The sequence below is a fragment of the Varroa destructor genome, unplaced genomic scaffold, assembly GCF_002443255.2.
Source record: "Varroa destructor unplaced genomic scaffold, Vdes_3.0 BEIS01000004.1, whole genome shotgun sequence".
Taxonomy (NCBI): Eukaryota; Metazoa; Arthropoda; class Arachnida; order Mesostigmata; family Varroidae; genus Varroa; species Varroa destructor.
Window position 1 is genome coordinate 42,800,485 of NW_019211457.1, and position 19,701 is coordinate 42,820,185.

Consider the following 19,701-nt stretch of genomic DNA (forward strand, 5'->3'; position numbering starts at 1 on the left):
TGGCAGAAAAAACATAAATAGGAGTAATGCGTGTACGATCTAGTTTTTTCCTAACACACATATTGCATATTGAGACCTATATATCGGCTGTTGGAACGCGCGAGACAGAGCAGCACTGAAACGGAAAGGGCCTTAAAGCTCGTTGGCATTTCTAAAAGGATAAAAGGCCTCCTTCGTACTTCCGATATTAGCATCTACTGTTCCTCGAGCTATTTATGTAAAAATGAGTGCTTCGTTTATTATGGCACAAGATGCATGACCGGCACGCCTTCTTTATGATGGTAGAAACTGTTCCGTCTAGGCCGTTTTTATCCTTGAAGAAGCGGCTCCAATACGCTGCCTGTGAGCTTGCCGAATGGCGATTCAATAGTCATCTCATGCAGATAACAACAGCGCAAACAGCATCTGCAACTGAAAGGTCACGATAGCGTCACTTCCAATCTCATCGCGGATATGAGTATCAAAAGGATGCTGAGACGGGCCGCAACAGCGAATGCAAAAAGTCATGTCCTTCTGAGCGATCTACCTCAGCTGCAATCGAGTCTAGCCACGATTGCCAAGCTAGTCGATAAAAATCAAAGATGGTAACGACAGATAGGAAGATAGCGAAAAAAAAAAGCAAAGAACCGAGAAGCAAATACAAACGGACATACACTGAAGACAAACACTGTAGATTCACAATGCGCATTGAGGTAGTAATGAGGAAAGGTGTGCAGTATATCTATGAAGAAGGAATAGCAGCGATAACATTATAGTGGTGCAGTTTTCTTTTTCGGCATTTTTGTGGAATACTATCGGTACTACAAAAATCCATATAAATCCTTTGCGGATACGAGGAATCGTGGGGGATGAGGAAAGCACGATGGAAAACAAGCTGCATTAGGGAACGCGGCAAGTAATTCTAAACGATAACCCGAACGAAAATCGATGCCGCATATAGACGATGGATATATGCATGCGGTGCTTGTATGCTCTGTATTAAATGCTGGTTTCACAGAAAAGAGACAGACCCAAGTAGGGATTCGGAAATAGTGGACAAACTAAATTGAAAAGGCACCGTGCTAACAGAAAATTTTACTGAAGAAGCGGAAACGACGGTGAATTGGAAATAATTCATCAAAGGACAAAATATCGATCGAGATTTATTATTATGATAGAGATGAAAACAAACAAACAAACAAACAACGCTATGTGAGTCCGGACTCAGCTACTGCTTAATGCCTAATCCCGTTAGGATTGCTTCATCGCATGTCCTGCACATGGATGTTGAATCAGGAAAAACATGATGTTCTGTTACTTCAGAAGTGTATATCTATACATAAACGACATTTTAACACTTTGCGATACCGGATAGCTTACCGGAGTTGCAATGAGTCAATCGCCAAATGTAGACATATTATTCACAGCGTTTGTACGTCTAATAATGATCAATCCTACGGACTGGAAAAATCAAGCAAACAACAGAAATCAAAGCTAAAAATGCTTTTAGCCGTCGATGAATAGATTAATGTCGGCCAACATAGTCTAGCCAAGAACTTGGCTACCATATTTAAATAACATTATATGCAATCAGCAACAACTGATAGAGAGTAAGCGAGCTCAGCGTAAGATGCTCTAAACGTGGTGCAACCTTTACACTTGTAGCGTGTTACGTTCGGTGAAGTCACTAAATAAGATAGTGGCCACATAAATTGCTTGGGAACAAGCCATTCCCTCGAGTATCAGACACTTATATCTGAATAATGTCAGGCAATGAAGAGATAAAACAGTGCACGTTTGAAAAAACGTGCCATTGTACGCAAGTACATTTTTAAACCAATCATTTTGTTTCACATGGTCTACCTTTGTTTTCGGAGGTAATCTCTCATTATCTGCTCATGTGGTCATTTCTGTACTATACAATGACACGATATACATTCACTGGATATAGCAAAAAATAAAAATAATAAATAAAACCAAAAAATATGTTGACGAAGGGCCAGGCGTTTATTGAGTGATACATTAACTCAGTTGTTTACTGATTCGTTTTCTTGCGCAATTCTGCTAAGGATGCGCAAATAAAATCTATGGTAACAGCCTAAAGCCTGAGATGAGCGCCAGTAGACGCAGTCTGAAGAGGGCCACGCAGGCTTCTGGATGCGGTCAACTCGGTGACTGTGTTAAACGTAACTGGGTTGTCGTAACACGATTTGCAAATGTGGCGCAATTTCTTAGGGACAAAGAGTACCCCTAGTAGGCAGCTAGTAATTGCTGATACCGACCAGATGCTATAAGACTGGCTGAGGCATCTTCATAGACAGTTTTGAATGTGCCTCCATTTGAATATGCCTCATACTACACGTTCCAAAGCAGACATACACTTGTTTTCACAACTGTGACACGGTCCATGCTCAAATAATAAACACGTCGTTGTCTTGTGGAAAGCACTTTATACATCAACAGGTTTGATGCCCTTCTGAATTTCCCGCGTGTCGTGAATACATCGTTTAAACCAACTATTCGTTAACGTTAATGTAGCTACAACGAAAAACGCGTATATCCGCACGCTCTTGTAACTGCAGTTGTCCTAGGACATGATTAAAAAATGCTATATTCCACTATAAGGCACAACAATTAAGCTAAAATTTAAAAGCGCATTCAATAGGTAAGATTGAAGGAATCAATTTGTATCAAAACCAAAGTAGTTGTGATAAATCCGTTGCAGACACAAAATTCCAGTATAAAATTCATAGTGCGGACAGATTTAACACCGAAGACACGGCAGCTCTCATCTGCCCTATCGTTCAAGCCTTTACGGATTCACGCCTTAATCAGATACTAACCAAGTTTGAACAATTTGGTGTGGGTTACTGCCTCCATCGGCAAGGTGTTTTACGCCTTGAAGCAACTAAACTATTGCACCAACTCCTCTGCTTCTATGCCGAAGCTGCTTGGCCTGCTCGTGAATGTTTTTGCTAGGTAAGCATTTGCGCGCCGCCAGAGTTCTGGGTTTCAACGTGTCCGGTCACTTAGATGCCCGACAGCCCGGTTCAAGGAACGTACTCAGTATGATGCTCCTTGTTTTTATGAAGTCAAGTTACGATTACCGGTTTTTTTGGTTAGTACTGGTATAGTAAAAACAATGAACTAGGACAGAATGAATATTGCAACGATGAAGTAATGGTGATATTCACCTAAATTACGCTAAAGGTTATATATTTACGTAGCCACCTCAGTAATTTACTCATTAAGGTAGCCAAAGCTTTTATCAAAGTTGAGGCATACTGTGATGACTAGTAAATACGTACGGAGACCAGGAATACCCGCCGTCTCCAAGTTATTCGGCAGTAATAAGTTTATGGTCCCTTTGCAATTAACGCCCTCATGTGATCAAAGTTAGAAAGATAATCCTCATGCTTAACAGCTATGTTTTTAATATGTACTTTATGTAACTGAAACAGATTTAGACACATGCAAATCTATTTACAATGAAAAGTTCTTCCTACTTAAACGATGTGTTCGTTAATAGTGAGCTAATTTTTTATTTAATTGGATTTATTGCAATTTACATTAAATCATTTTTAGCAAATAGCTTTAGGGTCAAATAAGAGCCATTAATGGCTCATCGTTTACATAGCACAGATAGCCTAGTAAGTGGCAGAAAACAGACGGAATTGATCGTATCGTTCTCTGAAAATAAAAAAAACGGGTCAGCAATTCGCAAATAGCCAATTCTACCTATTGTTCAATTACTTGCAAACGACTACAACTAGCTTGTCTTTCCGCATTATCTTCTGAACCTGGACCGTGTTGGCGTTTTCAGAAACTTTAAGAAGTACAACTTTCGCCTCTTTATCGGCGAATACACCTCACGTTGAGGGGCTCTCAGGTCTTTCTGTCTACACCAGACAATATTTCTGCTGCTGCTATCACGGTGCCCCCTAGACGACTCTGTATGCCCCCAGGCATGCAGCCGCCCTCACTAGACGTTGTCGTTATGACTGAATACCGGAACCGATACACACACACAGCCGCCAACATAGCATGTATATGGGATCTCGGCTAACAAATATTCGGTTTGCCCTTTACCCAACCGCGCCGTCTATCCCTTAAAACTTTTTGCGGCGGCCAGACTACATTGATTGACGACACCCCTTTCTGGGTGGAACGAGTATCAGAACCAAAAAACATTATGCAAATGGCTTTTGAAAATAGTCTTCTGGCCGTCCTCTTTGGGGCCAGCCATGTCTTCCTGAAGTTTTAGGACTTTTTGGAAACGCGCGGATATCGTACACGCTAAAAGAGAGAACAAAAATGGTTTTTGTTAGTATAAGTGCATGTTAGCAATTTTAAGACAAGCAAAGAGGGGTTTAGTGCTTTAATACGTCATTATGTAATGTTTATATGCTGAGATATTAAGTTCAGTTTTCAATTACTTCTATTCCACTAAGAGTAGGAATTATAAACGATGTCTCGTTATAATTAAGCTCTTAATAGAATCTCAATGGTCGTAAATTGGGGGCATGCGTGAAGTCATATTCTATAATAATAGTTATCTGCTGAAAGTATCTGTATAGAATTGTGCTGCTTATCACCTCTTTGTACGAAACTTCATTTTACACATTCAGATCTAGGAAATGGCAGGATTAATTATATTCTGCTATTAACATGTGTTTGTTTTGTCAGTTTTATGACAGTTTGTCAAAATGTCCTACAAAAAAGCTATGACTCGAGGCTTCAACTATACAGAAAATACGCGATTCCTTCAGGGAGCCGCGAGAAAACGACTTTGGTGAGGCGAAAAGGAAACTGCGAATTGATTTAATGTAGCAATCCAGTGGAGATCACATCTGTTGCGTTTGCCCTACAGCTGGCCAAGGTCTTCAGGGAGCAGATCGTTTGCATAATGAAAGGGATAGCAAGAACTTTGTCTTTTTTCGTAACAGTGGTAATAACTAAGGCAGTAATAAAAACGCCCGTTGCAAAGTAACTAAAAAAAATAAGGACTACGAGACGAATGAAACAAGGAAATCCCAACAAAAAGCACACACATATAGATTTGCTTTTCTTTTTCTGTTAATTTTCACACACTGTGCCCACAAGGATTCAAGGATGTTTTTCGTCCTCCAGGTTCAAACGAATCTTCGCCATTCTATTTGCTGTTCATAGATTAACATTTCCGGCACAATCTAATTTTCCGCCTTCAATCGTCGGCATAACGGGGCTTTTTCGTTTTTCTTTACCACACTCCAAAGTGCGTGGTTTGCCCCAACTTCTTCGTATTTATAACACTAATTATTTTTCTGCTGAGCTATAGTCATCATACGGTCATGGGTAATTCTTGATAGTGTGTTGGTTCAACCTGCACTGGTAAGTGCTGATCGATCCTTTTCTTCGTGATTGAGCTGTTATTTAATCAAGGTCGTTAGTGTGCCATTATTTTAGCCGAAGTGTGCCAACCGGAAGAGTCACTCTGATGAAGGTAAGGCGGCGGGCTTCTTGGCGACGATGCTAACCCTCACGCTGGCGTTGCACTAGCGCTATTTTGAAAAACGTGAAGTCCCGCAAGGCCGTATGGCAATGCATATATGAATTCTATTAGAGTATAAGAAAGAGTACATATATATAATTAACAATATATCGGGTAGGGTAGTAGCATTACTTTACGAGTATTTTGTGTGGCTTCCCTGCGCAATTGGTCTGTCTGATGGAACTAATAATAAAGACAAAAAGCCGTAATACCGGCTGAAGTCTGAAGAGTCTGTATGTATTTAGACGCAAATAGTTATCTTTCTAAATTGTCCAGCTTTGCATTGTAGTATTGCTGAGCAGTTGATAATAATAATAATAATCGATTAGAAGAAGAAGAAGAAGAAGAAGACAACGCACTAACAGGAAAGCGACGGACAGAAGGAGGGCTTTATGCTGCACGTAGAACTGAAACGGAAACGACACGCTTGTCGTCGGCAACGCTTTCCGAAGAAAGCCGGCTCAGTGTTTGGAAACGACACTAATCTTCTCGCTCGATGTATAATCAATTACCTGTGCACAAGTAAATTCACGAGTGTCATTTGGCCTTTCCAAATAGAGAGAAAATGGTGCAGCGAAAACCTCCTCTTACCGATCTTCAAATTCCATTGAAGTAATCCAACCCTCGTTTTTGTATATAGTGGCATAGACATAGACACATGGATTTAGTTCTAGATTTTTTAGAAGCTCTGCTAGCCTTGGACGCCATAAGCGACGTTCATCATTACACTAACTACGAACGTATCAAACGAGCAAGCTAAAAAAACGTCTTACTTAAATCAAAGTTCGCCCATAATCGTCGTGCGGTTTCTGAAACAACATGGCCCCCGTAATGCGGAGCAGAGTATTGTTCTGTTGGTAGGGTACAGTGAACGATGGAGTGCATAGCGTCCAGTTCTCCTTGATCACTCCCACAGGAGTGATCCGGGCACCGGGATGTCCCATAGGACATCCCGGTGCTGCTTTAACGACTATCTCCTGTAAGCAGGAACACGGAAAGCAGCACCCGCAGTAACATAGTGGTCGGTAGACTGTAATCACATCGCTCCCAGTTGAAGCATTCTTAATAATTATATCGAAACTTAGCTTAGATCCGCACAGCTTCCGGTTACAACTTCCATTACTTTTCCTGGGAATTCAGGATGTCGAACGTGATGTTTGTTTTGATGTTATTCAGCACTACTCGTTTGTCGTCTATGATGTGTGAACTGCACAAAACCGAAACAAAAAACAACAGCAGTTTATTACAGTTATGTGCATGCATTGAGCGTTGCGTTAATTTGCCAAGCATTACAGCGACCTGCTGCAGGCTCCTGAAAAAAATGTAGGATCTGCCTCATAGATTTGCGAAGGACTCACGATCCGCTAAGTGAACCTGCTGCTTGTTGACGGGTCGGTCAACGGCTCATATCTCTTCGAGGGGAACACCCGAGGTGTTTTCGGCTAAGAGTGTCGTTATTGAAATATCACCTCATCCTTATAGCACAGTGTGTACGTTCCATAATCGGATATCATCGTGCTATCTCAGAAATGTCGTATGTTGTGAACCTGCTTGGTACTATATAGCATTACTTGAATCTTGCTATTCAAGTTACCAATGGCGTAGGTCATTGTTAAGGCCATAGACAGCGAGACATACCCGGTTGGGACATAATTGCGGGATGACAGCCACTTGGTAGCATGTATCCTAAGACCATTTAACTTCTCGGCATATATGAAGGCGGCGGAGCGTGTTAGGAGGACGTGCTTTTCCATGATGCCTTAGAACAGATTTATTAAAAACTTTTGTAAAGTAGTACTATAAGGAATAATGGCTCAGGTTTGCCAGTCTATGATTGAGACTAACAATTGACGACAATTGAAAGTCCTGTGTAAGATCGGACGTTCAAAAATAAGGACGTTCAAGAAATAATTAGTAACAATCTTAAGAAATAGTTCAGGTAACGTTGTAAGATTATTGTTTACAATTATCGAACAGAACGAATTCTGTAGATCGAAAAAGATCTACCGATACTTTCTGGTCAATACGCGCACATTGTACGTAGCTTCATTGAGAACAACTGGTCGAACAATTTCTGCCGTTCAGATCGGACGGTTCGGACGTGTAGTAGCGGGATTTACACCATATTGTATATAGGCTATCTTAGTTGAGCATGAAGTTGAGCAAAATTCAAATGTGAGTGGGAGTGTTCTTCGTAAGCAGCATTAATAGATTTTATTTTCATTGAATATCGCAACTCTTTTGCACTAACCGACTCAATCTGGCGATGCCCTAATGGACTAAGCGTCATTGCGTAGGTACGATTCAACGCAAAGGGGTATTGTTAGGTGATACTGCGGTGTAGAGCTGCAAGAACTATATAAGGCAACATACGGCACGTAGATCTTCACAGTGATAACGTTCACTGGCCTATGATGTTTCTATATCGAACTGTTTAGGGTTGAACCTCTTCGGCCCTTCCTTTGAATCCTTTCGGCCGAAGCTGTGTTTGACAAAAGTATTAATAAACAATCTCTTGATCCAAATATCACGTTAACACACTGATCTAACCGAATATAGATGCACTCCATCTGAAGAACTGCAGTTCGGAGTATCACACAAGTATGACAGAAGCTTCCAATTGGTAACCGTCACAGGTCGCTATCCGAACACTGACGAGATGTGACGAATTCATATATATAGTGAACAGTGAACTAGTTACATGTGCTAACGTACAAATCATTTAGCTGTTGTCTACTTCTTTCAACAACCCCTTTGTCTGACACCATCAACGTATCGGACCTTTGCAGTGCGGCAGCACTCTAACTTATTAAAAATGGCGACGGTGTCAAACGCTATGGGATTTCGTATAACACTAGTAGTAGGAAACTACAGGACGGATCTTCTGCAGAAGCCAGGGTCGTATTCACAGGCTTGCTTTATATTCCTCAAGCAGTTTTCTCGAAAGATCGAGAGGGCACATGGGGAATGAACGTGTGCCCCGTCACTGTATCGAGAACAAAGAGGATCAAAATAGAGCGGTAGCTACGACGCCGACATTAGAGTCGAGCGAGAGTGTTTCATTACCGTTGCGTGCGGCAACAACCAGCGACGGCATCGCTGACGAATTGACTGAATTCGAGGGGCAATGTTGTGAGTGAGTTTTGTTCTTTGAAAATAAGCTGGAACGACTCAACAATTCTCCTTATATAGGTTGAATGGCTGATATAGAGCTATTGAGCAAAGGCCAGCATATGACGTAGTACATGGGGGTACGTGGGGAAGGCCATTTAATGTAATGGTACAAGTAAACTGGCAAGACTCGACCGAGTAGTTGAAGGGCGTCGTTGACAGTCTGTCTATGAAAGGGTGGTGAGATGAATGTATTTTTTCTGTAATTTATATTGTGACATATTTCCTGATACCCCGAAGCATGGCGGTGACACGCCTCTCCCGTGCGGTGTATGAGCGATAGACAAACCAATCTGTTTTTTTTTGGCGCTCCACCCGCGCTCAAACTTGAAAAAAGCTTTAGCGTCGTATGAACCTGCTGAGGACGGCGGCGCAGGGGGCATGCTGCCTTAGTAACGCATCTCCGTCGACGTAGTTATATGCGAACTGCCCTTCGAAGTTTAAACACAGAAATATTGGGCGATTAAGATGCCCGCGATTCTAGAGCTATACAAAACGGCTTTAAACCCATGCAGTAATTCAAACAGTATTTCGTCTAGGAGCTCCGTTCTGTTTATCGAAAAGGCGACTGGCAGAAGAATCGCAGGAATAAAGGAACCAGCGGCGACTGTACGGACAACGAGATGCGTCCTAAGAGGCTCCGTTAGACGACTTCAGCCTCAGACAAAACCCTCTCCGATACAAAGTTCGGATAGTTCTCCTGATGGGTGGACAGGCAGGTGTACTAGGAGCTTTTGTTTAAGAGAGTGTAGCGTACTGATGGATCCGCCTAATCTACGCCGCTTTTCATGTAAACAGGGCGTTTCTCGAGGCTGGTTAGTAGCAGCCCGTGCTCGCCTTCTGGACTCGTGATCACTATTCTGTACGGCATATGCATCGGGGGGTAAATGGAAACCCGTCCACATGGATTATCGCTTTGGGTAAGGCGACTTCTATTAATATCCGTTTTGACGATCCAGGGGCCGTCAGCTGACTTTTGCTAGCGACAACAAGATAAGAATAATCCTAAAAGTACTAATACGTACCACTTTGTTCATCTATCTGACGAGACCTGACGCCTGCCGGTAACATGCGTAGGCAGTTGACTTGGAAGTTACTGCGTGCTCTGCAGCATTAACGTATGACGTCGAGTCGTCAATCTGCAGGCCTGGTGCGATCAAGCCCTTCCGCTAAAGACTGATTCCTTTTATAATCTCCCGACGTATAGCGTTCAACCGTCTAGAGGTTAAGGTGCCTTACAAAGTCCCATTAATCTCCACGAGCAAGTCTTCAAACGTGGTAGACTCTTTTATACTCTACAAAACACACAATCGCAATAGTACTCCAGTTCGTCCATCGTTTGATCTTGAACTTTTCGGTTTCGATCCCAGTTATCTACATCAGGTACGACCTTAGGGTAATACTACAGAAAAATGACGCTGCGTAGCCAGCCGCCGCGCGATTTCGTTTTCAGGCAACAGCCGATTTGCCGCTAGACGCGTAATTTCTGTTAGCCACTTGGTTGGCCGGCTAGAGTCGCAATCGAAAGTTCCTGTACCTCAGTCTATCACCAACTGTTTAAGGAACGGCGCGTCAGATCATCCATTTTGTCATCTTTAAGGCTCTCACCGAGCTGTCACTAAATTCATAGGCCTGGAGACTAACGATTAGTCTGCCTTTCACTTAATATAACAAACCATATGTTTTATTCTTGTCACAGTGAGTTGTTATGTCCTATCTCCCACCTTCGTTCACGACCTTTTCCACTCTTCCACCAAATGATATTTGCTGCCTTGCCGAACAGCAGAGGGTTTTGTTTTGGGGTTTTCTGAGTGCGCTTTGAGTTCCGGATCCGTGACGAACGTAAGGCCGCAAAGGTGGCCGCCCGTTAAAAAAGGTGAAAATCCGTCGGCGCAAGGTCAAGTGAATATGGGGAGGACTATAAGAAGCTTCTATTTAAAGTGCAGTAGAACAGCCTTAAGGATGCTTTTCGTGTGTTTCATGGCCTGAGCTCGTTTGTGGAGTCATTTCCCTTAAATAGAATTATAGAAGGATCTTCGAAATGAATTAGACATTTACAATCTCATCAAACGCACAGCATAGTTTTTTTGTAGATTAAGATTTGGTTCGATCTCGGGCTTAAGCTTTTCTCCTGGAAGCACCTATGCCGATATTTGCTTCATGTTCATGTACAGACGCCATTTCCGATCACGGGTAACAATTCTGTGCATAGATCGGTCGTTGTGGCTACTTGATGCATCAACCATCCGGGTGAGATGTTAGGATACAACGTTAAACCGTAATTCCTCGTTGAATTCAGAAAGTTAAAATAACGAAGTTTCTACATTTTTTATGTGAAACCAAGGAACTTATGACGGTCGTAAAGCTGCAGCTCACTTTTTCGGTCAACTTCCGAATTGTTTATCGGCCATCTTTTTTCATAAGTGCCTTTAAATTATTATTATCAAACTCAACCGGTCGATCAGGGTGTGGATATCCTTTAGGTCCGGACACCGTTTTTAAATTTCGCAAACCATCTTTGAGTAGTCCTTTCAGCTATAGCGCCGTTACGTTATATAAGACAGCTGTGCTGGCCTGTTTCAGCCGAGCTTTAGCTTCGATAAAATAAAGAAAGGAGTGCTTTTAAAGCGTTAATTTTCTTACGATCTTAATATATACTTTGTGTGTCCGTCTCAAATATGTGAAACAAGTCAATTAATCTTTGCCAGAAGCCCCTCAGTGTTGAAGCTTGTAGCCTTGCCTTAGAGTCACAAAAATTCGGTTCTATCAAACTGTCCAGAGAAAAAAAGCCCTGATCAAATGTTGTTTTTTTCAACTTAAGCATGTGATTACTCTTTTGCTTGCAATTCGGCCTTCGTCTGCTGTGATATTAGCGGCAAGGGATTAATCCAATTATTCTGAGCCATTTTTACTAGCTTTGGTATGATTTACTTCTAAGATATTAGGCGTTCACGACTGCTTACAGCATTGAAATTCATTAACGAACGTTTCCGTCGTTGCAACGTAGAATAGTGCCTAGGTCATACGTTCAATACCCTGCAGGCAATGCAATCCGTGGCTTAATTTTAATCCTCATTTCATTGCAGGTTCCGTCTGCCTGTATTCTAAGTAATATCTCACGATAATCTGCGGCGTTCTTATGCTCTTCCTTTAATGGTGTTCCTTTTCTCACTAGGGAAATGCATTTCGGGCTATGCTGAAAGAGGATTGAGCAAACGCTTTTCGAAATAATTGTTTATGTTATGCTGCAATTTCATTTAAAGGAAAAATGCAAGGCTCATTTACTCTTAAACTATCGGTTTTTCACAGTGGCCATTAAGTGGGCCTAAACACGTCGTTCGTGGCCAAATCCTAACGTTTCGATGTACAGTGTTATTAGAAGGTGCAGTTTAGATAGCTTTTACTAGGTGGTTCCACTAAAGTTGGCACCAAATCTTATCTATAATTCCATCAATGGTCACACGACTCTGACGGATAATTATACGTGCATCGAAATCATTAATAATCCACTCCTACACTTATCGACATAACTAAAGTAGAGTAAAAATAGCAAATAAACAGATAAAGAAGTCGTAAAAATGTATCAAAATTTTGCTACATGAAGTTACTAGATAATTCAAACTCCTTGAAGAAAACCTGATAGCTCATAATGTTAGCTAACCAATTTGAAAAAATCATGAAATATCTGATTCTCTTAATAGCCAACACATAACATTCTAATCGCTTTCGACTCTAGTCGTTGCGAGATTTTGCTTCATAAGAGTGCCACTTCCCAACTGTAACTTACAACAGCATCCTAATAAAGCCAGTAATTAACACGGAACATGCATATTTGAATTCTTCGCGGTTCTGCTCACAGGAGAGTGACAAGAACAGAACTAGAAATAGTAGAACTTTCGCTGACGACGGAGGTTGCTCCAGTATCCAGGAACTCATGCGGACCAAGGCACGTTTTCATAAACCCGGCGACAATCACAAGACGGAGGGTTATATGATCACGGATGATACAATGAAGTAAGTTTGTTTTGTCGGTAATATTTTACTAACGAATTTAAGTTTAAGTCATCTGTGGCTTGAAGCAAGAACACCTGAAGTTTACACCCGGAGGAAAGTCATCTGAGGCTAGAGAGGAGTCTCGCTGCCGAGCTTTCCTTAATTGAATCCTGTCTATTCGGAATAAACACTTTTGTGGCTATACTATGGAGAGTCTTGATGAATAATTCATGGTAAATATTAGCCCGCCCCTGCTAGCTTGATAACAAGGCAACTTCGTCTCTTGCCGCAGCTGTGAATTCCAGCTCAAGGTCAAGGATGGTCCAGTGGGAATATCAAAGCTGTTGAATTTCGCCTATGTGTAAACTATCGACGTGTCAAAGCCATTCGCTTACCCTACAACATGCGGCGTTCTACCTGCACCGCCGACGCGACCAGTATTGGCAACCGTAATTTCTTCGAATTAGTCTGGCGAAACGTACCAATGGCTTACTGCGACAAAATTTGCCGCTAAATATAGAACTGAACGCTTTGGTAGCATATAACACATATACATATCATGCATATTTGAACTCCATCAGTAATCTACAAAAAATGTTATTTTTTATCCAACAGACTATTGGCCGCGCACCTCGAACGCACCGGCGGACAAGTTCGTACACGATTTCCGCCTGAGCCGAATGGGATCCTGCACATTGGCCACGCTAAAGCAATTAACATCAACTTCGGTTATGCTGCTGCGCATAATGGCGTCTGCTTTCTCCGTTACGATGACACAAATCCTGAAAAAGAAGAGCAAAGATTTGTCACTGGTTGGTTTTTTGTTCGACACTGACGTAATACGTATGAGACGCAAATGGCTGCGTTTTTAAACGATTTTTTTTGTAGAACGGACCGTTCAAATCATTGTCGCAAGCACAGAAAAGTAGATACGTTCTTGATAGTACCTAACAGTCCTTCCTACGATATTAATTCCCTATGCTGACCCTTGACAGCCAATATTCGATTAATTTTCCTTTGATTAAAATGCTTCAAAAAATGCTAAGGTTCAAACGCTAGTTATTATATTAAAACTAAAACAGATTCAGTGTTCGTAAATGCTCAGTGATTCTCAAATAATATTCATATCATAAGGATAATTTATCACCAGTTAATTATCTCAATCTTAAAGGTAGCAAAACAAAGAGACAAACGCGGCCAGTGGTACGGTACATAAGTCCAGTAATAAATTTCAAGTATGACCTTGATTTTCTGTGTGTGTTGGAAAGTCAGCTGCCGAGTTGGAATATCGGCTGCTAAATACAATAATAACATTAGGCTGTCGGCTGCGAGGTTCTCCATTAGCAGTAAAGTTAATTTTACAAATGTTCCGAATAGGAATCTACGACATGGTTACGTGGCTAGGCTATAAACCTTACAAAGTAACCTACTCATCGGACAACTTTGATCGTCTGTATGAGCTTGCCATTGTCCTTATAAAAAAAGGTCTGGCCTACGTTTGTCACCAACGCAGCGACGAGATCAAAGGCTTTAACCCGCCGCCTTCTCCTTGGAGGAACCGTCCTATTGAAGAAAGCCTTGCACTATTTCAGGTAACTGTAATATATATACAGTATGCATCTATCACAGTATAATTTTAGCACGTAATGGAGATTGTCCTATTGATGATGGATTGAGCCCTAGAAAATGTCACTGTCGTTTATTTGATCGGGTTTTAATATCAACTAACTACTGCGACTCTATGGATCACTTTTCCATCGCAGAGATTCTTTCCTTAAATATTGCTTTTTCCTTCGTAGGGTAAATTGTGAACGATTACAACATCTTCGAACGTGTCCGGTTGCAATAATATTTAGGTTTTCTCACCCCTTCTGGCGATGTCTTTGTTGCTACTGCTTTTCAGGACATGCGAAGTGGCAAGATTGCCGAAGGTGATGCTACGCTAAGAATGAAGGTAACCCTTGAAGAAGGCAAGCAAGATCCGGTAGCGTATCGTATTAAATTTTGTGCCCATCATCGAACCGGTGACAAATGGTGCATCTACCCAACGTACGATTATACGCACTGCCTTTGCGACTCTATCGAGGACATCACGCATTCGCTTTGCACGAAGGAGTTTCAGTCGCGCCGCTCCTCGTACTACTGGTTATGCAACAGCGTTGGCGTGTACTGCCCCGTACAGTGGGAGTATGGCAGACTCAACGTCAATTATACTGTTGTTTCAAAACGAAAGATTGCCGAACTAATCACGTAAGTGGAATTTCGTTTTACTAGTTAGTTAGTATCGAGAAATTACTTTCCCGTGTCGAAGAATTGATGCGCCACTCGCTGAGATAGTGTATCTTATGTATGTTGAAACTATAACTTCAATCGAATAGATATTTATGCGGACTCTATGTACAATCAAGAAAGTTTTCAATTCCTTTGACCTAAGGCTTCCGGTATATTGATCACCATGTGCTTTGCTGAATTTCATTCAGAGAAAAGATCGTTCGCGACTGGGACGATCCGCGTCTGTTTACGTTAACCGCCCTTCGACGACGTGGATTCCCTCCTGAAGCAATCAACCAGTTTACTGCGAAGCTCGGTCTCACGGGGAGTATCATGTCGGTCGACCCTATGATGCTGGAGAGCTGCGTTCGGGACGTTCTCAACACAACTGCTAAGCGTGTCATGGCTGTATTGGATCCTCTGAAGGTAAATTGTTCCTATACATTTTAAAAGAAATTTTCTACTTTGATTACACATACGATGGCCCTGGAATCTGCCCCTACCTACAGACAATTTGGTTGGGTTCAAAGCCTTTTGTGGTAAAGGGCTTCGAACCCTTCAGCAAAAAGGGTTTCAGGCACGAGGCCCTAGATAAAAAGACCGAAAACGACTTCGTGCTACTTGCTAATTCAAACATGCGTTCAAGTTGCTATTATTGCTAATAACGAATCCATCAATTTCGTTTTTTGTTTCGTATGCCTTTGATATAAACTTATAGACATATCTGAAACATCGACTCACATACGTATCCGTTGCACTATTTACTCCTTGGAGGAGCTTTGAAACCTAACATCCAGCGAACATCAACAGAATGCACGCCTAGGGATGCGCCAATAATACACATTCTGTTTGAATAGGTAATAATTGAGAACTTTCCAAAATCGGGAGGTATTCTACTGGACGTGCCTGATTTCCCTGCCGAACCTAACCGCGGCTCGCACGCTGTGCCTTTTGACGATGTAATCTACATCGAGCGCGAAGACTTCCGAGAGGTACAAACATAAGCACTGCACTCGTATATCAATAACCGCTATTAGTTGATTTGAAAGCTTAACTTAGCCCATTTGATTTCAATTTACCTTATTACTGTTTTAACCTAATATATTTTGCCGTTGCTGCTATCATAAAAATGCCTAAGAAAATCTCTCGTATATACTCTTTGAAAGTCATCAATATTTGTTTGAAAATAGCCCGCATCTCCTTTGGAACACATGCAAATCGAAACAGACATTGTTCTGTTAAAGTCGTTGCTTAATGTATTAGACTTTCTGGTAATACAGAATACGCAGTTAAAAATAAATCGCAGAGCGCGTAAACTCTCGCACTGGCGTTCACCTGTTCGAACCGAAACTTTGAAACTCGATAAAATACAAAACTGTATAACTATTGTTAGTTATTCAGTTTATTTTAATTGTGGCTTTACTTCAAAGAAAATTTCGAACCTTTACTTGATTTATAGGAGGCTGGCGATAAAGGCTATCGACGTCTGTGTCCAGGGCAGGCAGTAGGTCTGCGTCATGCGGGCTACACCATTGAGCTCAAGGACGTAAAGAAAGACGCATCGTGGAATGTTGTTGAAATTCACGTAGCGTGCAAGCCTGTTACTGAAAATGAAAAGCCAAAAGCGTTTATTCATTGGGTATCCCGCCCTTTGCGAGCTGAGGTTCGCCTATACGAACGCCTCTTCAAGCATAAGAACCCCGAAGATGCTAATGAAGTGCCCGGTGGTTATCTGACTGACTGTAATCCGAATGCCTTGACTGTGTGCGATTGCGCTCTTGTTGAAACCAGTCTAAAAGGTGCTAAAGTGTACGATAAATTTCAATTCGAACGTCTGGGCTTCTTTAGCGTTGATCCGGACTCGTCCGATGAGAAGGTAAAGTAAAAAAAGGTTGACTACGATAGAGTCCATACTTTTTAACTCTATAAACTTAGGAAAACTCAGAATAAATTGTAACTATGTATAAAGAAATAAGGCACGTTACGCAATTTCTCATCATACGCCGATAACCGCTGAACTGCGCTGTTATCTAATTCGCGGCACCGACTAATTACAGAACAAGGTTTTCTCTATATTAGGTTGATAGATCAGCTTGCAGCTATACGAAAGATAATAATAATCTCGTCGACTTTAAGATAAAATCTTAGAATTTAGCAATAACAGTTATCGTTTTTAATCATTGCAGTTGGTTTTCAACAGAACGGTGACGCTGAAGGAGGACTCCGGAAAGAACTAAGGCGAATTTTACTGTGACTCTTCTTTATCAGCTCTCATAGGCTGAACGTCCTTGACTGATTATTATGTATACAACACCTTGTGCTGTATATTGATGAACTAAATAAATAAAGGAATCCGTGCGCCTATCGTTGCACGAAAAACAATGTAGCTTTATAAGTTACCGTCGTCAACTGGTTGCTAATCGGGTAGCGCGTAACTATTTTAGAATGTTAGCTTCTGAATGATAAACAAAAATATTTGTGTCAAATTTGAAGCCGTAATATACCAGTATAATGACAGGAGAAGAAAAGCTCATTGATAACCTTTCCATTAGGAGACCATCGTCGGCTTAGCTAGATGTTATATTTCTACATTTTTAAATAATACACTTTACAACTCTTCCTCGTGTTGTGCCAATAGGGATGTTTTAATAATAATGTTCTAAAAATAATGTTTTGTACAATGCTTTCAGAGCGTGCGAGCCACCATGCACGATGGCAAATACAATTTACATGCGCTGGCATTACCTAAAATGATGACACTGCATTTTTTTTACACCATATCGCGAGTGACTATAAAAACTTTATTATTTTCAAACATAGTTTGTGCCGTTTTCTCTTATTCTCCTCCTTAGTCGATTCAACGTATTGTAAATTCATTAATGAATAGCGGGTTTTGTCATAATGATTTTAACTTCATCGTCGTTACTGTATCCTATTCTCGCCTTCAGCATATTTGGTCAATGTGACATTTAACAATACTTTTGTTATTCAATAGCCACGAGTACTCCGTGCTCTCTCTTCCTATCGACTTGTCTGTTTCTTTTTCTCTCGGTATTAGTGCAAACGAAAATGATTTTTTTTTCTCTTGTTCCGTCTTAAACGCAACGGCACGTAAACGTAACGAAGTAGCTGATGGATGTGGCAAATGCCACATCCGTCGGTAAGTTCCTCAGCAGACGCAAGCGTCTGCCGGTAGGCCTGATAACCGATGCACAAACATTTGTATATACTGTTATTTTCCTAAAATTACTGTTTGCTTTTTTTCGCTTTTGTCTGTTCTACAAAACGAGCTAAATGAGATCTTTAGCTGCAGTTTTTCATTTACGTTCAGTAATGAGTTCTTCATGGGTACCAAAACGCTGGTTTCTTTTGTTTAAGAAACGCCCACGATAAGTAATGGCGTGGTGTCCGTCTTACGTTTTCCTATTCGCAAACAGAATTACGGTACCGATCACTATAGCAATGCGCTTCTACGTATGTACACACATTGGGTAGCTGATCTGGCACACTCACCCAACAGACATTATTACACAAATGTTGCCGTAAACATCTTCACTATTGGTATTATCGCTTCGGTTCTATTGTTTCTAGTAGCTCTTACTGATATCTCTTACATACAAAAACGCTTTTTGCATACATTCTACGACAGTTTATACCACTTTGCACACGTAACAATGTAGTAACGTTAATTGGTCATTGGACACATCTTTAATGTAAATAGGTTGTAACACAAGAAGATAAGAGTTGTCATAATATATATACTCATTTAAATAGTGGATAGAATGGTTTTAATCTGGCTTAGATCAGCGGACCCGTTGCCTGATACAATGAATATTTGTATCTCCCTGAGAGGGGAAGAAACAAAAAATCAACCAAATGCCCTAAAATTGCTAATATTCAAGATGTCTAATCATTTTCTGTACAGTGTTAAATATTAATTTTTTTGCGCCCAAATTTGGCTGCAACTGATAGATCTTTATTCACTCGCTTTCCTCATTCTTTCGTTGCGTAATATCACTCGAGAAATGAACCGGAGCTTTTTGACGACAACAAATAAATATTTCTTAGCACGGTATAGCTGACGTCCGTTTTTCTTTCGACGTTTAATTGAAAAAAAACATTGCACTCACGTCCATTCATCAGAATCACAAATGACAGAACGTCGCAGGCTAAAATTTTCTTATTTGGCACAAAAATAATTAATTATAGAAAAATATCTATAGGAAGTAAATCGGGGTATTGGTTTTAATATATTTTTAGCAAAAGAAACAAAGCTCTACAACATAATTTTAGTTGCTAAAAGCTCCATAACACTCAGATGTGACAGTAGTTGCGTCATAACATAAGTACATCAAAGTACGCAGCGAGTGCGCGGATTCTCTACTCATTTATTTATTTATTTTTTTTATTTATAGTATGCCAGATGTTTCGAGTTTTACGTCCAGTACCGCCTTTAGACGTTCCATTAGATGATTGGCTTCCAGTACAATGCGAAGTAGGCCCACACTCAAAATCAACGTATCCTTCAAGCTTGACAGGCAAACACGGTACCCACTATGCCATTATCGGAACAATTTACAGCATACAGAATAATTGATGTTTCTTTGTTTCATGCTGCCTTACACACTGGCTTTCTATACTGAAAATTGCAATAGTAGGTACAATAAACATTGCATTTGGATCTGATTTCATGGGGCATATCGTAGGAACGTTAGTGTTTGTCTCTAAAAAAGTAGAGCATTTCTTATATATATATA

The 19,701-nt window shown here is 40.9% G+C and overlaps 1 protein-coding gene across 3 annotated transcripts in view; it reads left to right on the top strand.

Moving 5' to 3' along the window:
- The window catches only part of GlnRS (Glutaminyl-tRNA synthetase), a 93,970-nt gene extending 76,644 nt beyond the window's left edge, over positions 1-17,326 (top strand). For all 3 annotated transcript variants that reach the window (XM_086988041.1, XM_086988040.1, XM_022802660.2), the window contains 8 exons: positions 12,540-12,694; positions 13,289-13,485; positions 14,051-14,265; positions 14,577-14,923; positions 15,154-15,370; positions 15,802-15,936; positions 16,404-16,820; positions 17,131-17,326. In XM_086988041.1, coding sequence (XP_086844167.1) covers positions 12,540-12,694; positions 13,289-13,485; positions 14,051-14,265; positions 14,577-14,923; positions 15,154-15,370; positions 15,802-15,936; positions 16,404-16,820; positions 17,131-17,181 — 1,734 coding nt within the window. In that variant the 3' untranslated portion in view covers positions 17,182-17,326. The remainder of the gene's footprint in view (positions 1-12,539; positions 12,695-13,288; positions 13,486-14,050; positions 14,266-14,576; positions 14,924-15,153; positions 15,371-15,801; positions 15,937-16,403; positions 16,821-17,130) is intronic.
- The last annotated feature ends 2,375 nt before the right edge of the window (positions 17,327-19,701 follow it).